The sequence below is a fragment of the Cicer arietinum genome, chromosome 2 (genome assembly GCF_000331145.2).
Source record: "Cicer arietinum cultivar CDC Frontier isolate Library 1 chromosome 2, Cicar.CDCFrontier_v2.0, whole genome shotgun sequence".
NCBI lineage: Eukaryota > Viridiplantae > Streptophyta > Magnoliopsida > Fabales > Fabaceae > Cicer > Cicer arietinum.
The window spans coordinates 9,529,496-9,547,852 of NC_021161.2; the positions used below are offsets into that span (position 1 = coordinate 9,529,496).

An 18,357-nucleotide genomic window follows, 5' to 3' on the forward strand; every position below is an offset into this window, starting at 1 on the left:
TCCATCAGAAGACATAATATCTTAGCTACTTTCATTAGGTTTTCTATTTGTTCTCTCAACTTCACATATCTTGGAATACCTATTTATAAGGGAATGTCTAAAGTTATTTATTTACAATCAATTGTTGATCGAATCAATGCTAAATTTTCATTTTGGAAAGTCTATCTCCTTTCTATGGCAGGTTGAATTCAATTGGTGAAAAATGGCAATTAAAGCATGCTTTTATATAGCTTTCATATATATTCTTGGTCGACTTCCCTTACCAATGATGTATATAAATGGAATAGAAGTTTCATCTATTCTAGTGATAATGAGCATAGAAAATTGGTTATTGTTGCTTGGCATAAAGTTTTTCATCCTCTTCATGAAGGAGGTCTTGGAATTAGGTATTTGACACACATTCATAATGTTGCCATTATTAAGTTTTCTTGGGATTCAATTACATCTAGTCCGCATTGGGTCATTCTTCTTAGAGGTCGGATTTTCCAAAAGCATGGGCATATTAGATATCACATTAATTCCTCTATCTGGACTGCTCTCAAAGTTAAGTTAACTACTATTTACGAGTACAACAAATGGCAACTTGGTAAGAGTAACAAAATTAACTTCTTGATGGACACTTGGTTGGAGGATTCTTTAATTTATGCTCGTAACATTGATGAGGAAAAGAAATCTCATCCTCATACCACTGCCAATCATTTCATTTAGGATGGGCATTGGAAAGTTTCTTATATTATTTTACACTTAGCCACAATTGGTTGTCTTGTTTGACAAAACTGCTATTCTAAATTTTGATTGCGAGGATAATGTTAGTGCATAAGTGGTTTTAGCTACAATCCTTTACAAAAGCTACTAAAATAAAATAAACAAATAAGAACAATTATCCCTTCACTGTATTGGCTAAGTGTGCAGATTGACTTAGATGATGAAGAACTATATTAATGACTATCTATATTAAGGTAGCATAAATTATGAGTAAATTAGAAACAATAATTTAAGTGTTTCTGACACAAAAAATAGTATCACCTAATAAATAAGTAATTATTAATTGAGAAAGTCATAATAATATCAATAAGAAGTATTGCAATAAGTGTTAGAACAAAATTGGTTTCAAGTACTATGACCCTACTTGTTTTGATGATAACAAAATCAGTTTGTGAGAACAATTAAAGCATTAACGTTTTAACTAAGTATGCAGCTCCAAGACCAAGAGTATTGTGTTTGATATTATGATATATCATTTGATGATCAGAAAAGTACAAAGAAAAAGACTTTGGTACATTTTGCTTTCCAAATATGTAATTAGGCACCTCTGATGGTACATTATGTTTTCCAAACATTTTACTTAAGTTGCCTCTACTAAAGCATTGTTTAAGTTGTCTCTAATAAGTTGCCTCTATAGAAGTAAGCAAGCATCTAACTCTATTGTCTTTGATGAATGCCAGCAAGTGTTTGATTTTCAAAAAGTCAATGCTTAGATAAAAGTCAATGTATTGGAAAAAGACAATGCCTTTAATAAAAGTCAGCGTTCAAATAAAAATACAATCAAAATATTGAATATTTTTAAAGTAAACATTGAATATTTTCAAAATATGCATTTTTAAAGTAATTATATACAATTAATATACAAATCATAGTATAGTTTTATTTGACAACAAAAATAATCAAACTCTATTAATCACGTCTTATCATTCTCAACTTGAATTTGTTAGTTATAAAAGAATACAATCAAAATGTTTTTGAAAGAAACAAGCAGCACATTTAGTTAGTAGAAATAGTTATTCAAAACTTAAGTAGAAATGAGACAAAAACATATAAAATACAAGAAATAATAGCACATTTAGTTAGTAAAAAAAAAAAAACGAAATAATAGTACATTCAAGATAAAAAGTAAAATAAAAATAATAATCATATAAAAATCAATGCTTACAAAACATATATATTTTAATGGAGGAAAATATTTTATAATAATTAAATGTTTAAATCAAAACAAAATATATTAAAATAATCACTCGTCTTTTTTTAATCATATAATTTTGTGTTAAAATCACTCATATTTTATTATAAACTTTTCATTTTTCATTCCATTTATTCATTTTTTTTTTACATAATAAATTTTTCTTAGAAAATTAAAAATTTAAAAATATTAAAAATATTTAGATCAAATTGATATATTTATACACCATAATTGTCACCTTTAAAATAAATAAAAATTAAAAAAAAAATCACATTGAATGAAAATTTTAAGAATTATACCCGTTATATTCTAGTGTTTATAAAAACTAAGAAAATAAAATGAAATTACTAGAAGGGTAGTTCTGGTGCGGGACCAACACACTCTCCAACTTTAGACAAAAATCTGGTCCTGCACTTCATTAAAGAAGGTTTGTCCAATCAAAATATAAATGTGTTTGGGCATGTAACCCGCAGGTCCAGGTAATATTGATAGAGAAGTTCGTTATTTGACTTTTTAAAGTGATTTATACGTTTTAGAGTTTAGAGGAACATAATCCTTCAAATTGGTATCAAGTTCCACCAAAATTGTTGCATTTGATGGAAAAGAATTATGGAATCGTGACTTATTTATTGACTTTGGTTGCAATTTTGGAGAAACAAATAATAAGTTCCAGTCACATCCACTTTTTACATTTTTACATTTGTGGGTGAATGGTGGTTGTGTGGTCTATAGAACAATTTTTCATGAATAACAATTTTGAAAATGTAATTAATTGTTTTATATTACTTTACAAAAATTAAATGAGACAAGCAATTTTTGAAAAAAAAACTCAAATTGTACATTGATTAGAGACATCGGTTGAAAAAAGTTTATAAATAGACAACTCTTCACGACGAAATCGAGTTATAATATGAATATGTGATGTATCTCGCCAATATTTAGTTATTGAAGATACTCCAAAATTGCATTCAAGTAGATGCCACAAGACATGCTGTCAAAAACACAACCTCGTAAAAATAAGGAATTTACATGCAGAATGTTCATTATCCAGCGCCTAACGCGCACGAGGCGATTGTCGAACAGATGGCAATGGGGATGCAGTAGGAGTACTATTCAAAGGTGTTCGGTTTCGCGCGGGAGACTTTCTTATCGGAGCATGGACTCGTTGATGTTCCGATAGAGAATTTCGGCTCGCGTGTTTAGGTGCTTCTATATGTTCTAGTGTTGCTAAAACCTCTATCATTGGAGGTCTTGCCTTGGCTTCTCTGTTAAGGCATTGTAGAGCAAGTGTAGCTGCCATGAATGCTCCTTTTTGTGGATATTGGCCTTCTAATTTCGAATCCATGATTCGGAATAGTCTTCGTTTATCGCCTAAATATGGTTTTGCCCAATCTACTAGATTTTGGTCTACACCGGCTATTGTTTTATCGACCGCGCGTCTTCCGGACAAAAGTTCAAGCAAAACAACTCCAAAGCTGTATACATCACTTTTGGCTGTCAGCCGACCTGTAAAACCATCAACAATTTAGTATAATGTTTAACTCATACATGTCATGCAATGAACATCTAATAGTACTGATACTTCATATTCAACACATGTTAACAATACACTATTTGACAATAATTTTTAAACATCAAGTAATGAGAGTTATAGAACAAATGGAATAGTACAATAATGGTTTAGATGAATCTAAAGCATACCAGTTGCAACATATTCAGGTGCTGCATATCCTTGAGTACCCATTACTTGAGTAGAAACATGAGTTCTATCACCGGTAGGACCCGCCTTTGCCAAGCCAAAATCAGAGAGTTTTGAATTAAACTCCTGCAATCCAAATGCCATGATGATAAGTAAGAAGCTTACACAAATATTAAAAGAGTTTGATTTTGATATACTAGTAAAATGTTTGACGCTTTCAACAAATCACAAACAATCATATGTCTCACTTTGAAGAATTTGTGATTAAAGTCGGCGTGTTTAATGATGTACCAATAATAATTATTGATAGTGTAAAAAATATTTACAGTAAGATTGTCGATGTATATGAATTAATGATCCTACCGCGTCTAAAAGGATGTTAGAAGCTTTGAAATCGCGGTAAATGACTTGTGATTTGGCATTGTGAAGAAAAGAGAGTCCTCTTGCAGCACCAATTGCCACTTTCATTCTTATTGACCAAGACAGTGGTTGTGGTCCTCCTGTCAAATTACAACAAACACAAATCAATCTCAGGTATCAATTATTGCCATCAACAAATCAAATTTTTCAATTTTTTAACATGTTAGTTAAGAAAGAAAGCATCATTCTCAGTTCTTTGTTCTAAGTTTCTTTCATTGCAAAATGACTGAAAGTAATAGCTGAATAGAAGCAAAATATGAATTAATAATGCAATGACTATTGCAACTTACTTCTAAAAAGATGGTTCTCTAAGCTCCCTTTGGGCATAAACTCATATACCAATAGCCTGTTGTCTCCTTCCAAGCAGTAACCAATTAATTTGACCAGATTAGGATGGTGAAGTTGTCCAAGGTAGTTAACCTCAGTCTGCAAATAGATTAAAGTTCCATTAATCATTATCATGTATAAAAAAGAGAGAAAAAACAACATATAGTTGTCTTTTCGGGTAGGGAAAACGGGGTGGAAGTATAAATTCCGATTCACTACAGTTAGAGATTCCACACATTTAAGCAGCCAGTATCTTGGAGCTATTAGATCAAGATGGCACGGCTCGAATTTAAAGCAGGGTAAATAGTCTTTTAAAGAAAACTCAAAATCAGAACTATCTGATCTTGATTTGTCCTTAAAAGAAAACTTGAAATTGTAACTGTCCAATCTTAATTCATTATTGAAAGCAAACTTAAAATCGGATCTTGATTCACCCCATCTTGAACTGTCCTCAAAACCAAACTCGAAACGGGAACTGTGTAACCATGATCCATTCGATCTTGATCCATCCACTCCAAAGTCCAAACTACTGACTACGTGAATGTGTGGAATCTCTTATCGCAAAGAATTCAAACTTGTGAGGAAGTCCTTGTTAGAAAGAAAAATACTTACCAACCACTCCTTGTGACCTTGAAAACCTTCAGGCTTAAGCCTTTTAACAGCAACAACCATTCCTGATCCAGGTTTTGCAGCTGTATAAGTGTGTTCATCAATCCATCCCTTGTAAACATGACCAAATCCACCTTCACCTAGAAGACTGTCGGGACGAAAATTCCTTGTGGCATTCTTCAGCTCATTGAATGTGAATGCTTTAAGATTGGGAGAAGACAAGATTTCACCCTCAGATCTTGGTGTGGGAAGACTTAAGGCATTGCTTTTGTCACTGTATGATGGAATAGTTAAACTAGAAGGAGTAGTTTTTGAGGCTCCTGATGCCAAAGAAGGATAAAAGAATTGTTAGTCTTTCCTGTGAATCATTGACGCATACACGCAGAACATCAAAGACTAACACGTTGACACCGATAATAAGTAGAAAAATATAAGTAATTGTCTTTTATTCATTACAGCAGTACTTTTCTTTAGTTATAGTTCAATCTCATCCTTTCTCTACACAACCAACATAATTATAACAAAACAAAAAGGCACACTTTTGATTTTAACTTAGTTTAATTGCTCTATGATGTCTGAAATATTGTACTTTATAATGTAATTATTTAAAAGTTTGCTTAGCCATTTTGATGAGATAAAATACTTAATATTTGAAAAAATAATTAAGCAAAAATTTGTAAAACTACAGATATAAAGATAAAAACATACACCAACTCTTTACTTAGTAAGATAAAAGGAAACTAAACTTAAATTATCAAAACAATTCACACCTAAAACACTAGAAATAAATAAGATGGATAAGTCTTTGTTATCCAAAATCATGGAAGAGTATATGGAAATATTGAAGAAGAAATAGACAAAACCCAAAATCTTTTCTTATTTTGAAATATCATATTAAGAAAATAGTACAGGTATATTTTAACCCCAAATACATGAAAGAGGACAACAATGAAATCTAATTAAAGCTGAAATTTCCAAACACCAAAACATCAAGAGAAAAAAATTAAAACCCAAAAATAGAAATGTAATAAAACATTAAGAACTAAGAATGAATTGAAAACACCATAAACTCATAACTCTTATCTTACATCCAATTCTCTAAATGAAAAAAAATAAATAAATAAAACATGAAAGAGAAAAATAAAAGAAACACAAGGAGCATAATAATTAGAAGCATCTCCACTAAAATAATTGTTATAAATCAAATATTAGGAAGATTACAGTTGCCACTTACTAGAAGTGGATCTAGAACTTTGAGCTGCATCAACTTTAGCAGAAGAATCAAGACAATTACCCATTAGTCCCTAACACAATTCTCAACACAACACAAATGAATTAAACTCTATAAGTTTCTTGAACTGTTATAAGTACAAAAAAAAAGGAGAAGTGACTTTTGAATAAGAAATTTGTGTGGCTGAAGAAAAAAGGAACAAACTTTTTTCTTATAGGTTAAGAAGAAACAGAGAAGAAATGAAAAAATAAAAATAGGTAATATGAAAGGAACACATGTTTTTGGATTCGCCTATGATAATCAAAAGATTGAAGAAAAGACAGGTACTGACGTTTAATGCGCGTAGCGCGTGGACACGTGGAAACTGTCTTGTTGTTAAGACTGGTTCGTCAACCTTGGTGGATACCCACATCAATTCCCCAAAATACCCCTATATATGTCTTTATCTATTTTTTGTTATGAAACGGCTGCATAACATAACCCCTTACGTACGCAATTTACCTCTACCGGACACCGAGGAAGAGGCCCAAGCCCATGGCCCATGGGTGCCCCTCTTTCTAGTGAAGATTTAATTTATAATTTTTTTATTACTAAATTAACCATTGGAGTTTTCTTCAATTATCAATATAATTTTATTTTACTTGAGTTAGTTAATTTAGTTTATAAATTATTTATTTATTATTTTAAAACCTCAAATTATTAATAAAGAGGATATTTGTAGATTTATTTAATTTTGACACATTTAAAATTTATAGTGTGAATGCCTCACATTGACCGCTTACATTTTTCTTTTTTGTTAAGAGTTTTTTGGTATGAAAGTGCTGCACAACTTTTTACGCAATTTATTGTCCAATAAACTCTTGGAGTCACCAATTCTTTTGCCTCTTTAAAAGGGTGTTACAAATGTTGTTGTCTCTTGTACATAAGTCAATTCTTTTATTGCTTTTTTTTTTTTAATATAAGTCAATGTTTTTATTGCTTAAGTGGTGTCGGTTTTTAATTTTACTAAATAAAGGAAATATACTTGGAATTAAAAGAAAGATCGTTAACACCTGAGATCAGTCATTGGTCAAGTTCACTTAAGAACATATTTATTCCTTGCCTAAAGAAAAATTTATTATTCTTATTAATGTATGCTGTGGAAACATATTTACTTGTGTGTCTTTACTTTTGGCAGTATTATTATCCAATCATCTCTTTTTTAAGAGGGGTTGGATAGTTTAAAAATGAAAGGATCAGGATTTAAATTCGAATAAAATATAAAATTATTAATTAATTAATATATTTATATTTTTTATAAAAAAATCCTGTTAAAAAATTTCAATCATAAATAATGGTCATTCAAAAATATTTTATTCTTAATTATGATTTACTTTTTTTAAAGTTGTACTTTATGATTTACTTGGTTTGCTATCTAGTTCTAATCTTATATAATAGAAAAAACAAAAACTATCTACACTAAGGAGATTCGTACATGCCAGTCAAAAAAAGAGAAGATTCATACATATTGAATAACTTTGAAAGTTATTCTCTAATATGATATTAATATTAAATATTTCCTTTTTTTTATGAAAGAGATTATAATTATTAACTAAAAATAGGTGGATAAGTATCTCATATTGCAAAAGTATTTCAAATTTCTTGGAAAAGAAATTAAGAAAAATCCAAAAGTGTACTATTGAAGTGAAGTAAAATATTGATAAAGTTGAAATCTTTTTTTATCTTAAAAAATAAAAATAAAAAGTAGTCGTCATTTTTAGCTAAGCAAAGGCGTCAACACAAGCCTCTAGAAACTGAAATTGATGGGCATCATCTCCAGCGAAATTCTATTATATAGTTTTATTATTAAAATTTAAATAAAATATTGAAATACAAAAAGCTAAAAAAGTGGTATGCATAGAGGCCATTGACGAATCTTAACAATCCATATATCCAGTTCACACTATGACAGGGCCCACCATCTTCAATGGTGTAAAGTAACAATATCTTGCATTTCTTGTGTATGTATTTTAATCCATATAAATATCTTAAATAATATAAAAATGTTTTCAAGTCTATAAAGCACATCACCGATATACTTTATCAATAATTAATTAAATGTGTCCATTAAACAAAGAGAAAGTACATTTCGTATCAAATACTAGTACCATATAATATTGCATCTAGCAGTATTTAAAATTGGACGTGATGTGAACTTTTTTTATATACAAATAAAATATAAATAAATGATTTTAAAGTTCAATCAACTTTGATAAAAATAAAATCATCCACTAAAGAAATTCTTATAGAGTTAGGATAGATTTACTAAAGAATTATTCACGTAAGCAGCAATTATTTACCAACTAAATGTGAACTTATGAATTTTATTTTAATATGTATGTATCTTTTCTTAAGTACAAATTATAATCCTTATTGAATTTTATTTTATATAATATGTGATGTATCTTTTTTTAAGCACAAATTATAATCCTTGTTCCATTGCAACCCCAAATTCAAGTCAATAAAATGATATCACTCTTTTTTCATATTTTATTTGTATAAAATATAAATTGACTTATAGTTTATAGGAGGAAAAGTAACGTACTAAATAATGAATTCCAAAAATAAATCGATTGAATGAAAGTATTACAGTAAAGAATAAAATTAAACCAGCAAACTACCCCATATTTTAGTAAATTTCAATATATATTATTTTTATTGAGTTAAAAATTATTTAGTCCAATATTACACAACTTTTTATAACATGAATTTTATTTCGAATTAATTGAATTTTAGTTAACTATTTACTATTTTAGTGAACTATCAAATCCATGTGGAGATCCATTGGGATCCGTGGGAGATGATAGATAAAAACTCTAAAAGGTAGAGAATGAATGGGAATAATATGAAGAACACGGATGAAAATGAGACTTAAAGTAGTTTTTGAAGTGATGTTTTTAATATTTTAAAAATAATATTTTGTTAAAATTATTATTTTACTTCTATTTATATTTTATCTTTGAAATCATTATTTATTAAATTATTGTAATAAATTTTATTTAACATTTACTTTTTAATTTATGATAAAGTTAATTTATTTAATTTTAAATAAAAACAATGAAAATCCAATCTAAGACTAGAAAGATTATAAATCAAGAAAAAGTAATATGTACATTTCAAATAAATTAAAATAGACCATGAAATTAAGACCAAAGAGACTATAAAATTAAAATTAAATTAATTATGTTAAACAACTATATATTAAGTAAAATTAAAGATAAAATAAAGTTTGAATGATAAGAAAGTTATAAATGATAAGTTATGTTTAAACAAATATAAAGTGGGTTGAATCCAACCAAATTAAATTGCTGTTTAAGTCAATGATGCAAAACAAATAAAAAATAACGAGACTTTATCAAAAAGAATGAAAAGATAGAAAGAAAAAAAAAAAAAAAGCAGGTAAATAGAGTACAAATCTTTTTTTCTTTTGAAAAGAAATATTAAACCTTAAAACCCTAGTTGGAGTTGTTTGACTTTTGGATAACTAGGGCTTGTTTGATTGTCTTTTAATTTTTAGTTTTTGAAAATTATTTTATAAATAAATTTTAAAAAATTGTTTTTTAAAAAAAAATTGAAAAAAGAAATATGTTTGACAACTCCAATTTTTAAAATTGTTTTTGAGTAAAGAGTTAAAAAAAACTAAAAAATAAAAAGTAAAATATCATTTGTTTTAATTTTTTAGTTTTAAAAAGTATAATATATATTAAAAATAGTTTTATAAAACAATTTTTAGAAACAAATAATCCAAACCAATTTTTTAGTTTTTTAATTTTAAAATACTAAAATAAAATTTTTGAGATGTAAATCAAATTAGTCTTTAGTGTCGCTCACCTTGTCCATACTTTGATTGTATGTGTAAAATTGATATGTTTTAGTTAATAAATTTTATATTATTGAAGACATACTTCTATGGAAGGTGTTGAAGGTCAGAGACAATTATCAAGTTTAATGAAAATTACAATAACAATAAAATTAATTATGCATAGCTTATTAGTAAATTATAAAAAATGGACTTTAATCCGAATTAAAGCATTGTAAGTGAAATGTGCAACTGTATGTGTAAATTGTATTTACTAACCTTATATATCTTAGTTAAATTAATTATTATACTAATTAGTTAATTATTTTATACAAATTAATTATCAATTTAATTGACTATATAAATATTTATAACTATTAATATATTTAACTCGCTTTAATTACTAATATTATTAAATCAAATTATATTTTTCGATTTCTTTTTTATCAATAACTTAAACAAAGAATCATAACAACTGAGATTACATATCAAATAACATTTTTGGAAGAATTAACTCTCCCAATCAACTTGATTATACGAAAATAATTACTTTTAAAAAGTCCTGTGCTAGAAAAGTAATTTCAGGAATTAAGTACTCCACTTTTTGTTGTGGAATGTGGATAGTTACTTTTGAGCAAGTTGGTTGACTATTGAAAAAGGTCTCACCCCACTTGGCTTGTCATTCCCACTTGCATTTTGAAAGCCTAACGTACAAGTTACATATTACAATAGATTTAATTTTGATTTTGTTCTCTTTATTTTTCTCAATTTATGGAAATGATATGTTTATTTTAAAAGTTAATAGTTCTTTACATTCTGTCATATTTTTTACTAAAATAAGATGATTTTATATTTTTTAAATCATGTAATGTATAATTTTATGATACTGAATTGTCTAGATTAGTTAAATTACAAAAATGAAAAAAATTTAAAGTACAAAGTTAAACTTTAGAGGATTTATTGTGATTTTGTAGGTGTTAATTATTTTATATTATTGTATAATACACCACATTATTTAAAGTATGATACATCATAATTTTTTAGTTAAAAAATTAAAATGAAGAACTAAAATTGTCATATTATAAAATAAGAGGACCGATTTTATAAATTGATAAACAAAATGAGGTATTAAACTGCAATTAAGCTTAAACAATATTACTTCCTCCCACTATATTTATAAATTTGACTTTAAATATAAACAAAAGTTATCAAATTCAACTTTATTTAATTGTATTATATCAAAAATATCCCTTATTAATTTTCTTATTTTCTAAGATGAGTGTATAATTTTAATGCAAATTTAATTTGATAATAATTATAATAAAAGAAATTTTAGTAATTATAGCTAGTTTCTTAATACATTTGAAATAAAATAAAAATTGTTCCTTAAGTCATAACTCAACTGAAAAATGTCGAAATTGTTAAGATGAACATTATGGCATAGGTTTCAACATGAGATCTTGCAATTGTGTGAATTTTTTGTGGTAATTATATCATCTTAAATTATTCTCTTGACTCATTTATAAATAAAAATACCTACTTTTACAAATAAATTTATTTAACTTTCTTGATTGAAAGTAAAAAAATGAAATACAATTATTAATCTACCCATAATTATAATGATCATCTCCTCACAATATTAAAAAATTAATATTAAGATATTTTGAGAATAATAACATTAAATATGGATAGATTAGTTGACATTTGTATATAATTGAGTAAAGATGAGGTATAATAAAAGTAAAAATGGAAAAATATATTTTGACACAAATATAGACACCAAGGCTCTATTATTACACAGTTTTCATTTTTGTTTTTACTTTTCTCTTTCTTCCAATCAAATCAACACTTATATTTGATGTATTTTATAAGGTGTCTAAATTATATGTCAAAATATTGTTGCTCAACTTAAAATGAATCTCTTATACACATACAATTTAATTTCAATTTTTATAAATAAGTATTTTAATTTTATCTTTATCTAAAATATAATGGAAGAATATTGATATAATAAAAAAAGATGTAGACTATCTAATTTCTACTGAGTATTAGAACACTACAAGAAACTTGACTACTAACAACGGGCAAAGTATGTCATTTAAAATTAAAGCCACATGTCTTAGGTAAAAATTAAGAATACTTTGAGTGACATCCGAATTTACTGTAAACTTTAAAAAGATGTCTTGTTATGTTATTGGATTGTCACTAAATATTTTGAGAATTATCACTACATGTTTTTTATTTCTACCTAGCTACTACAATGATTGTCACTAAAAACTAGGTAAATATAATTAAATAATTGATTTCTTCCTACAATATGGTATATCACTAAAACTTATTATTATTTATAAAATTAAAGTTATTTTATTTCACTGCTAATTAAAATTCTAAATTATTAATACCAATAAATTAAATTTAAATTTTTAATATATTTTTATTAACTAATTCCATTGAAACATATAATAAAATATAATTTATTTTTACTAATTCCATTAAAACATAAAATAAACTACTATATTCTCAACTTCACAAATAAAATGTCATGAGCTACTAAAATTAATTCTAAAAAGAAATAGTAATGTGAACATTGAATTTACATTGTCAAATATTGAAGCTAGGGTTTATGCCCCCTTTGACTTTTATTTTTTTCCCTTTTTTTCTTGTTAATGAAATTTTGGATTATAGAAAGAAAAAAAACTCCCGTTCTTTTGCCTTTCTGCATCACAACTCTTATCATTATGCTCATTAGATTGCAGCAAAACTTCCGACTATAACACAAGAGTAGTTTCTAGACCACAACATGGACAAGCGTATCGACCTTTAGTGCTCTAGTCAAACAAATTTGCATATACCGGTAAATCATTTATAGTCTACATGATAGCAGCACACATTTGGATTGACTCGTCTTTGCAAAGCATCAAAAGTTTTCACCCCAATTTCTTATAATTCTTTTATTTCGTCCACAAGATGTTGCATATAGACATCAAGTTTATTTCTTGGACCTTTTGGGCCAAGAGTAAGCAATGAAAATATAAAATTAGGTTGTTTCATACACATCCATAGATGAAGGTTATAAGGTATCAAACACAACATGTCAAGTGTTATGAGAAATTGACATGATTTTGAAAAGGTTAAAACCATCATAATCTAAACCTAGTTGAACATTACGTGGATTGCACGAAAAATCTGGATGTTGATGACCAAAATCTTTCCAAGCGAAAGAATCAATTGGATAACACATGATCCCATCTTTTGTTCTACCATCCTCGTGCTATGTCATAGAAGAAGCTATTTGTGATGATAGAAATAATCTTCACAATCTAGATTTAAGAGGAAACCAACGAATAACCTTTGTATGGATTTTTTTCTATCTTCGTTATCGTCATAGTTTAGTTTCTATCGTGACATACCACATTTTGAGAAAATTTGAGCATTAGCAAAATCTCTAAATCATGAGTATGATAGTTTCTTTCATGAGTCTTCAATTGTGTTGAGGCATAGGCCACAACCTTCTTGTGTTGCATCATGACACACCCCAAACCTTGGTGAGACGCATCATAGTAAACTTTGTATGGTTCTTCTGGTTGTGGTAAGAAAAATATTGGTGAGGTTGTCAACTTTTTCTTTAGTAATTGAAAATTTTCCTCATATTTCTTTGTCCATGCGAACGACTGATCCTTTTTAGTGAGTTGTGTCAATGAATCTACAATCATAGCAAAACCTTCAATAAACATCTTGTAGTCAATGCCAGTCTGAAGAAACTTTGTATGTCAGTGGTAGTTTGAGGTTGTTTCCAAGCGAGGATTGTCTCAATCTTTGTCGGATCCACAATGTTTCCTTCCTTGGTTATCACATGTCCTAAGAAGTTCACTTCTTTTAGCCAAAACACGCTTTTCAACAGATTGACATACAATTGCTTCTCGCGTAAAACTTCAAGAACTTGACGCAAATGCTCTCCATATTCTTCCTCAGTCCTTGAATAAATTAATATATGATTGATGAACACCACAACAAACTTATCTAGAAATGGGTTAAAGATTTTATTCATGTAATCAATAAAAATTGTTGGTGCATTGGTAACTCCAAATGACATAACAAGATATTCATAATGTTCGTAACGGATTCTGGAAACAGTTTTCTGAATATCTCCTTCTCTTACTCGAATTTGATGGTAACCTAACTTCAAGTCAATCTTCGAAAACATCGCGGCTCCTCTCAATTGATCCATTAAATCATCGAAACGTGGTAAAGGATAATGATTCTTAATAGTTGCCTTATTAAGTTACCTATAATCCAAACATAAGCGCGAGCTTCTGTCCTTCTTCTTAACTAACAATACTGAAGCTCCTTATGGTGATACACTTGGTCTAATAAATCCTTTCTGCAACAAATCTTCAATTTGGCCCTTGAGCTCATTCAATTTCAATGACGACATCTGATACAGCGCAATCGAAATAGGTTGGGTTCTTGGGTGTAGATCAATGACAAACTCCACGTCTCTTACTGGTGGTAATCCTGGAAATTTTGTTGGAAATACATCTGGGTACTCCTTGACAAGCACCACGTCTTCTATGCTCACATTTATCTTTCCTTCCACGTTAGCTAATGAAAGAAACTCTTGAGTTCCTTCTCTTAGAGACACTCCCAGTTTGTTAGCAACTAGATATCGAACGACTCTTGGCTCGGGGGGAAGAACCAATTTGCGTTTACAATCCAAGATTACATAATGATGCGACATACAGTCCATACCGAGAATGACCTCGAGTGATTGTAGGGGTAAACAAATCAAATTAATCAATAAATATCTATTTTGAATAGTTACTTGACAGTGTAAACATGCAGTATTTACGGTCAAAGTCTTAGCAGGTGTGGAAACAACCAAATAAAAAGGCAGGGAATGCATAGATAGCTTCAAACTATTCACACAGTCCATAGCAATGAAGGAATGAGTTGCCCCTAAATCAAAAAGTGTAGTTATAGTGTCACCTGCAATCTTGCAGTCTCATTGGATCAATCTGCTAGATTGATTTCTAGCTTCAGTACCCATGCAATAAACGTGTCCTTTAGCAGTACGATGAGTAGCCCTAGTTGCATTCACTATTAGTTCCACCTTTGGAGCCTTGCAATCCCTTGCAAAGTGCCCTGACTTTTGAAAATTGTGGCATGGAAGATTCTTAGAGGTACAAGCATTAGCATAATGTCCTTCTTCCCCACATCAGAAACATCGAATTAATTGTCCCAATTTTCTTCCAAAGTTCTAGTTCACTAGGCGATTCTGACCCTTATTGTTGTTATGTTGTCGATTATAGGGATTAACAACTTGTTTTCCTTTGTTGTTCTGATAATTCACCTGACTAGGCCCTCTTGAACTAAAGTTCCCTCCTCGGTTGGCCCTCTTTTTCTTCATGTCCTCAACTTCCCTACATTTATCCACTAAAACTTAGAAATGTTGAATTCCCAATGGCAGGACAGAGTTTTGAATATCATACTTCAGTCCATTTTGGAAACGGTGACACATAAATTGTTCATCAACCTCTTCACGGAAAAACCTAAAATGCCTTGACAATGACTCAAACTTAGCAACATATTCACCCATTGTCATATATCTCTGGTACAATTTAAGAAAATCATCGTCCAACTTAGTTTTGGTACTCATCAGGAAGTATTTGTCTAAAAACTTCCTTTTAAACGACTCCCAGTTCACCTCCTCATGAGTTGACCCCTTCAGAAGCCTTGTACTTCTCCACCAATATTCAACATCCCTTAGTAGCAGATACGTAGCATAGTTGACCTTCACCCCTGCCTGACAATTAATCATTTCAAATATCTTTTCCACTTCCTGAATCCAATGGTCGACTTTTTCTGGATTCTCATCACCCCTGAACTTTAGAGGATTGTGACGATAAAAATCTTTCAATTCCATTGACTTAGCAACACAGATCTCTCTTTCCCTCTTCTTCAGATCCCACAAAGTCTCTACAGGTGTTTGTGCAGCAACAGAAGCATCCATGTTATTCATTGCTTCAGCTATTTGATCGTCTTGATTGACATTGAACTTTGTAGTGTTGTTCCTTCTTGGAGGCATTGTTTCCTACAAAACCAACATCAAGAAGATATCTTAACACCACTTAGAAGAATTCCAAAAATAACTTTTGACTACATCAACACACAACAACTACAAAAGACCCGACAACTCAAACAACTTACCCTGACGCATGATCAGGTAACGACTCCCAACCTATAGGTCAACCTACAGCCTAACCAAAGCTCTAATGCCACAATGTAACACCCCAATTTTTAACAGCGCGAGTGCATTTTTTTAAAAACAACTTAATAAAATAAAATTTCGTAACACAAAACGACAAGAGTCATAAATAATTACATCATATATAGTACCAACAACCTAAGATAGTTTTTGGGACAATAATCCAAAGTATGCAGATAGAAAATACATCGGGGCTATGAGACCTATCAGACATCGCTCAAAAGTACTACTCCAATAATGCTTGAAGTAACAATGTCGATTTACAAGGAAAGGGGGTTTGAATTGCAAATGTACCTATTTAAAAATTGTTGAAGAAATCTCAAGATTTAACTCAAGAACGATCTTGGTTAAGAAAATAGAAAACGGAGAACGTTTTTGGTTTTTACCAGAAAACGGAGAACGTTCTTGGTTAGCTTAAAAACATAAATTTAGTTTATGTTTTATCTCAGTTAATTAGTTAGGCTTAATAAATAATGAGATAAGAGAAGGAATACCACACAAAGATATATCCTGGTTCACCTAACTCGGGCTACATCCAGTCCTCACAACTCGGGCTTCTTAGTTTTACAACACCTAGCTTAGATCAACCTTGATCTGTTATAAGCTCTATTTCTTTCCACCCAGAAAGTAAATTAATCACCAATTGATCTTGATAGGATTCGTTACAATCTAGTCAAACTATACTTAAACTCTTATAGTTTGAGTTTTACAATAATGATGAGATTGTTTTGATAGAATCTGAGATGTCTCAACTCTTGTTTGATATTCGATTATTTACAAAGAATTCAGTAGTAATAACACAGTGTGATAAAAAGTTCAGAACTGATTCTTCTTTGTGAAAATGAGAATTTCAAGTATATGACTGTGAATGATTTATGAGACTTTGATAGCACTTGAGCTTCTACATTTTTCCTGGACATTGACCTTTCTTTTATAGACGTTTGGAGCATTTAATAATGCTCAAAAACGTTGTTGGTAGTGTTGTGTCAGTTTTTACCAAAACCAATAATATGATTAAAAATATTCTAGTCTTTGAACATTTTGAATATGTTTTGACGGATGCTGTTACAGACTTCTTTGATCAGTTATCCTTTGAGTTTAATGATCCTTGAAGCTTCTCATTTAATCATTGATGTTACAGCTTCGATCTGGAGCCTTGATTCTGCCCAAAACAGTTTGGTGAATGATTATAAACTTCTGCATAAGCAAGGAGATCAATGCTGAAATTCTGCAGAAAAAGAGATTGGTTATCAATTTGATTTTGTTAGTTTGAACTTTCTGGAGATTGATGATCAATTTGGAGATTCAGTTTTGGTCATTCTGGATATCTTCCTGATGTCTTGTACAAACCAAGATTGATTAAACTTTTTTGACAATTTGGCTGAAGAAGATTCAGACTGTTTCAACTAGCTTGATTCGAGTCCTTTTATCCTAATGATTCGAAAGCCTTCTTTGACTAAAATGGATCATATTTGTTCCTTGACATGTACTGATGAACTTAGTATAAAATTCAGAGGCAAAAGCTTCGTTGAAATAGTGGAGATGGATTGGTCAAGTGGCTGTGATGATCAGTCTTGAACCTGGAGATCATTCTCTGTTTTGTCTAGAATATTCTTGTTTCTTTATATGTTCAGTTTTTAACTATTATCTTTGCTTTTCTTGATTCCTATCTTTGAATTAATTCACTCAAAAGCATAAGTTAAATTAACATAACATTTTAGAATCATAATTAACATTCTTAATTAGTTTTTGTTTATTTTCATTAAAGCTTTAATTTGAGAGTTTGTCTTAACAATGCTACCCCCCATGGTCACGTCAAAAAAAATGGAACATGGACCCACAAAACAAAAGTCAATTGTCAATATATGTAATAGATACAGTCATCCCAAAACAAAATAAGTACAACCACCAAAAGAAAGATATTAAGTTTCTATACAACAAAAACTAATATGATCATCCACTAGTAACTACAATAACAAGGGTGATCTCCACACACTCCGCAAGTTCCTTC

General features: G+C 29.5%; 2 protein-coding genes across 2 annotated transcripts; both read right to left on the reverse strand.

Moving 5' to 3' along the window:
• Window positions 1–2,843: 2,843 nt before the first annotated feature.
• LOC101507978 (probable serine/threonine-protein kinase PBL3) lies at window positions 2,844–6,522 on the reverse strand. The gene is made up of 6 exons (XM_004489956.4): window positions 6,247–6,522; window positions 5,016–5,332; window positions 4,367–4,502; window positions 4,020–4,156; window positions 3,659–3,782; window positions 2,844–3,463 (listed from the first exon to the last, which is right to left on the reverse strand). The coding sequence occupies exons 1-6, from the start codon at window positions 6,308–6,310 to the stop codon at window positions 3,012–3,014; spliced, it is 1,230 nt and encodes a 409-aa protein (XP_004490013.1). The 5' UTR covers window positions 6,311–6,522; the 3' UTR covers window positions 2,844–3,011.
• Window positions 6,523–14,429: 7,907 nt separating this feature from the next.
• On the reverse strand, window positions 14,430–14,819 carry LOC140919341 (uncharacterized). The gene has a single exon (XM_073365344.1). It carries the CDS (start codon window positions 14,817–14,819, stop codon window positions 14,430–14,432), a length of 390 nt encoding a protein of 129 aa, XP_073221445.1.
• Between the last annotated feature and the right edge of the window lie 3,538 nt (window positions 14,820–18,357).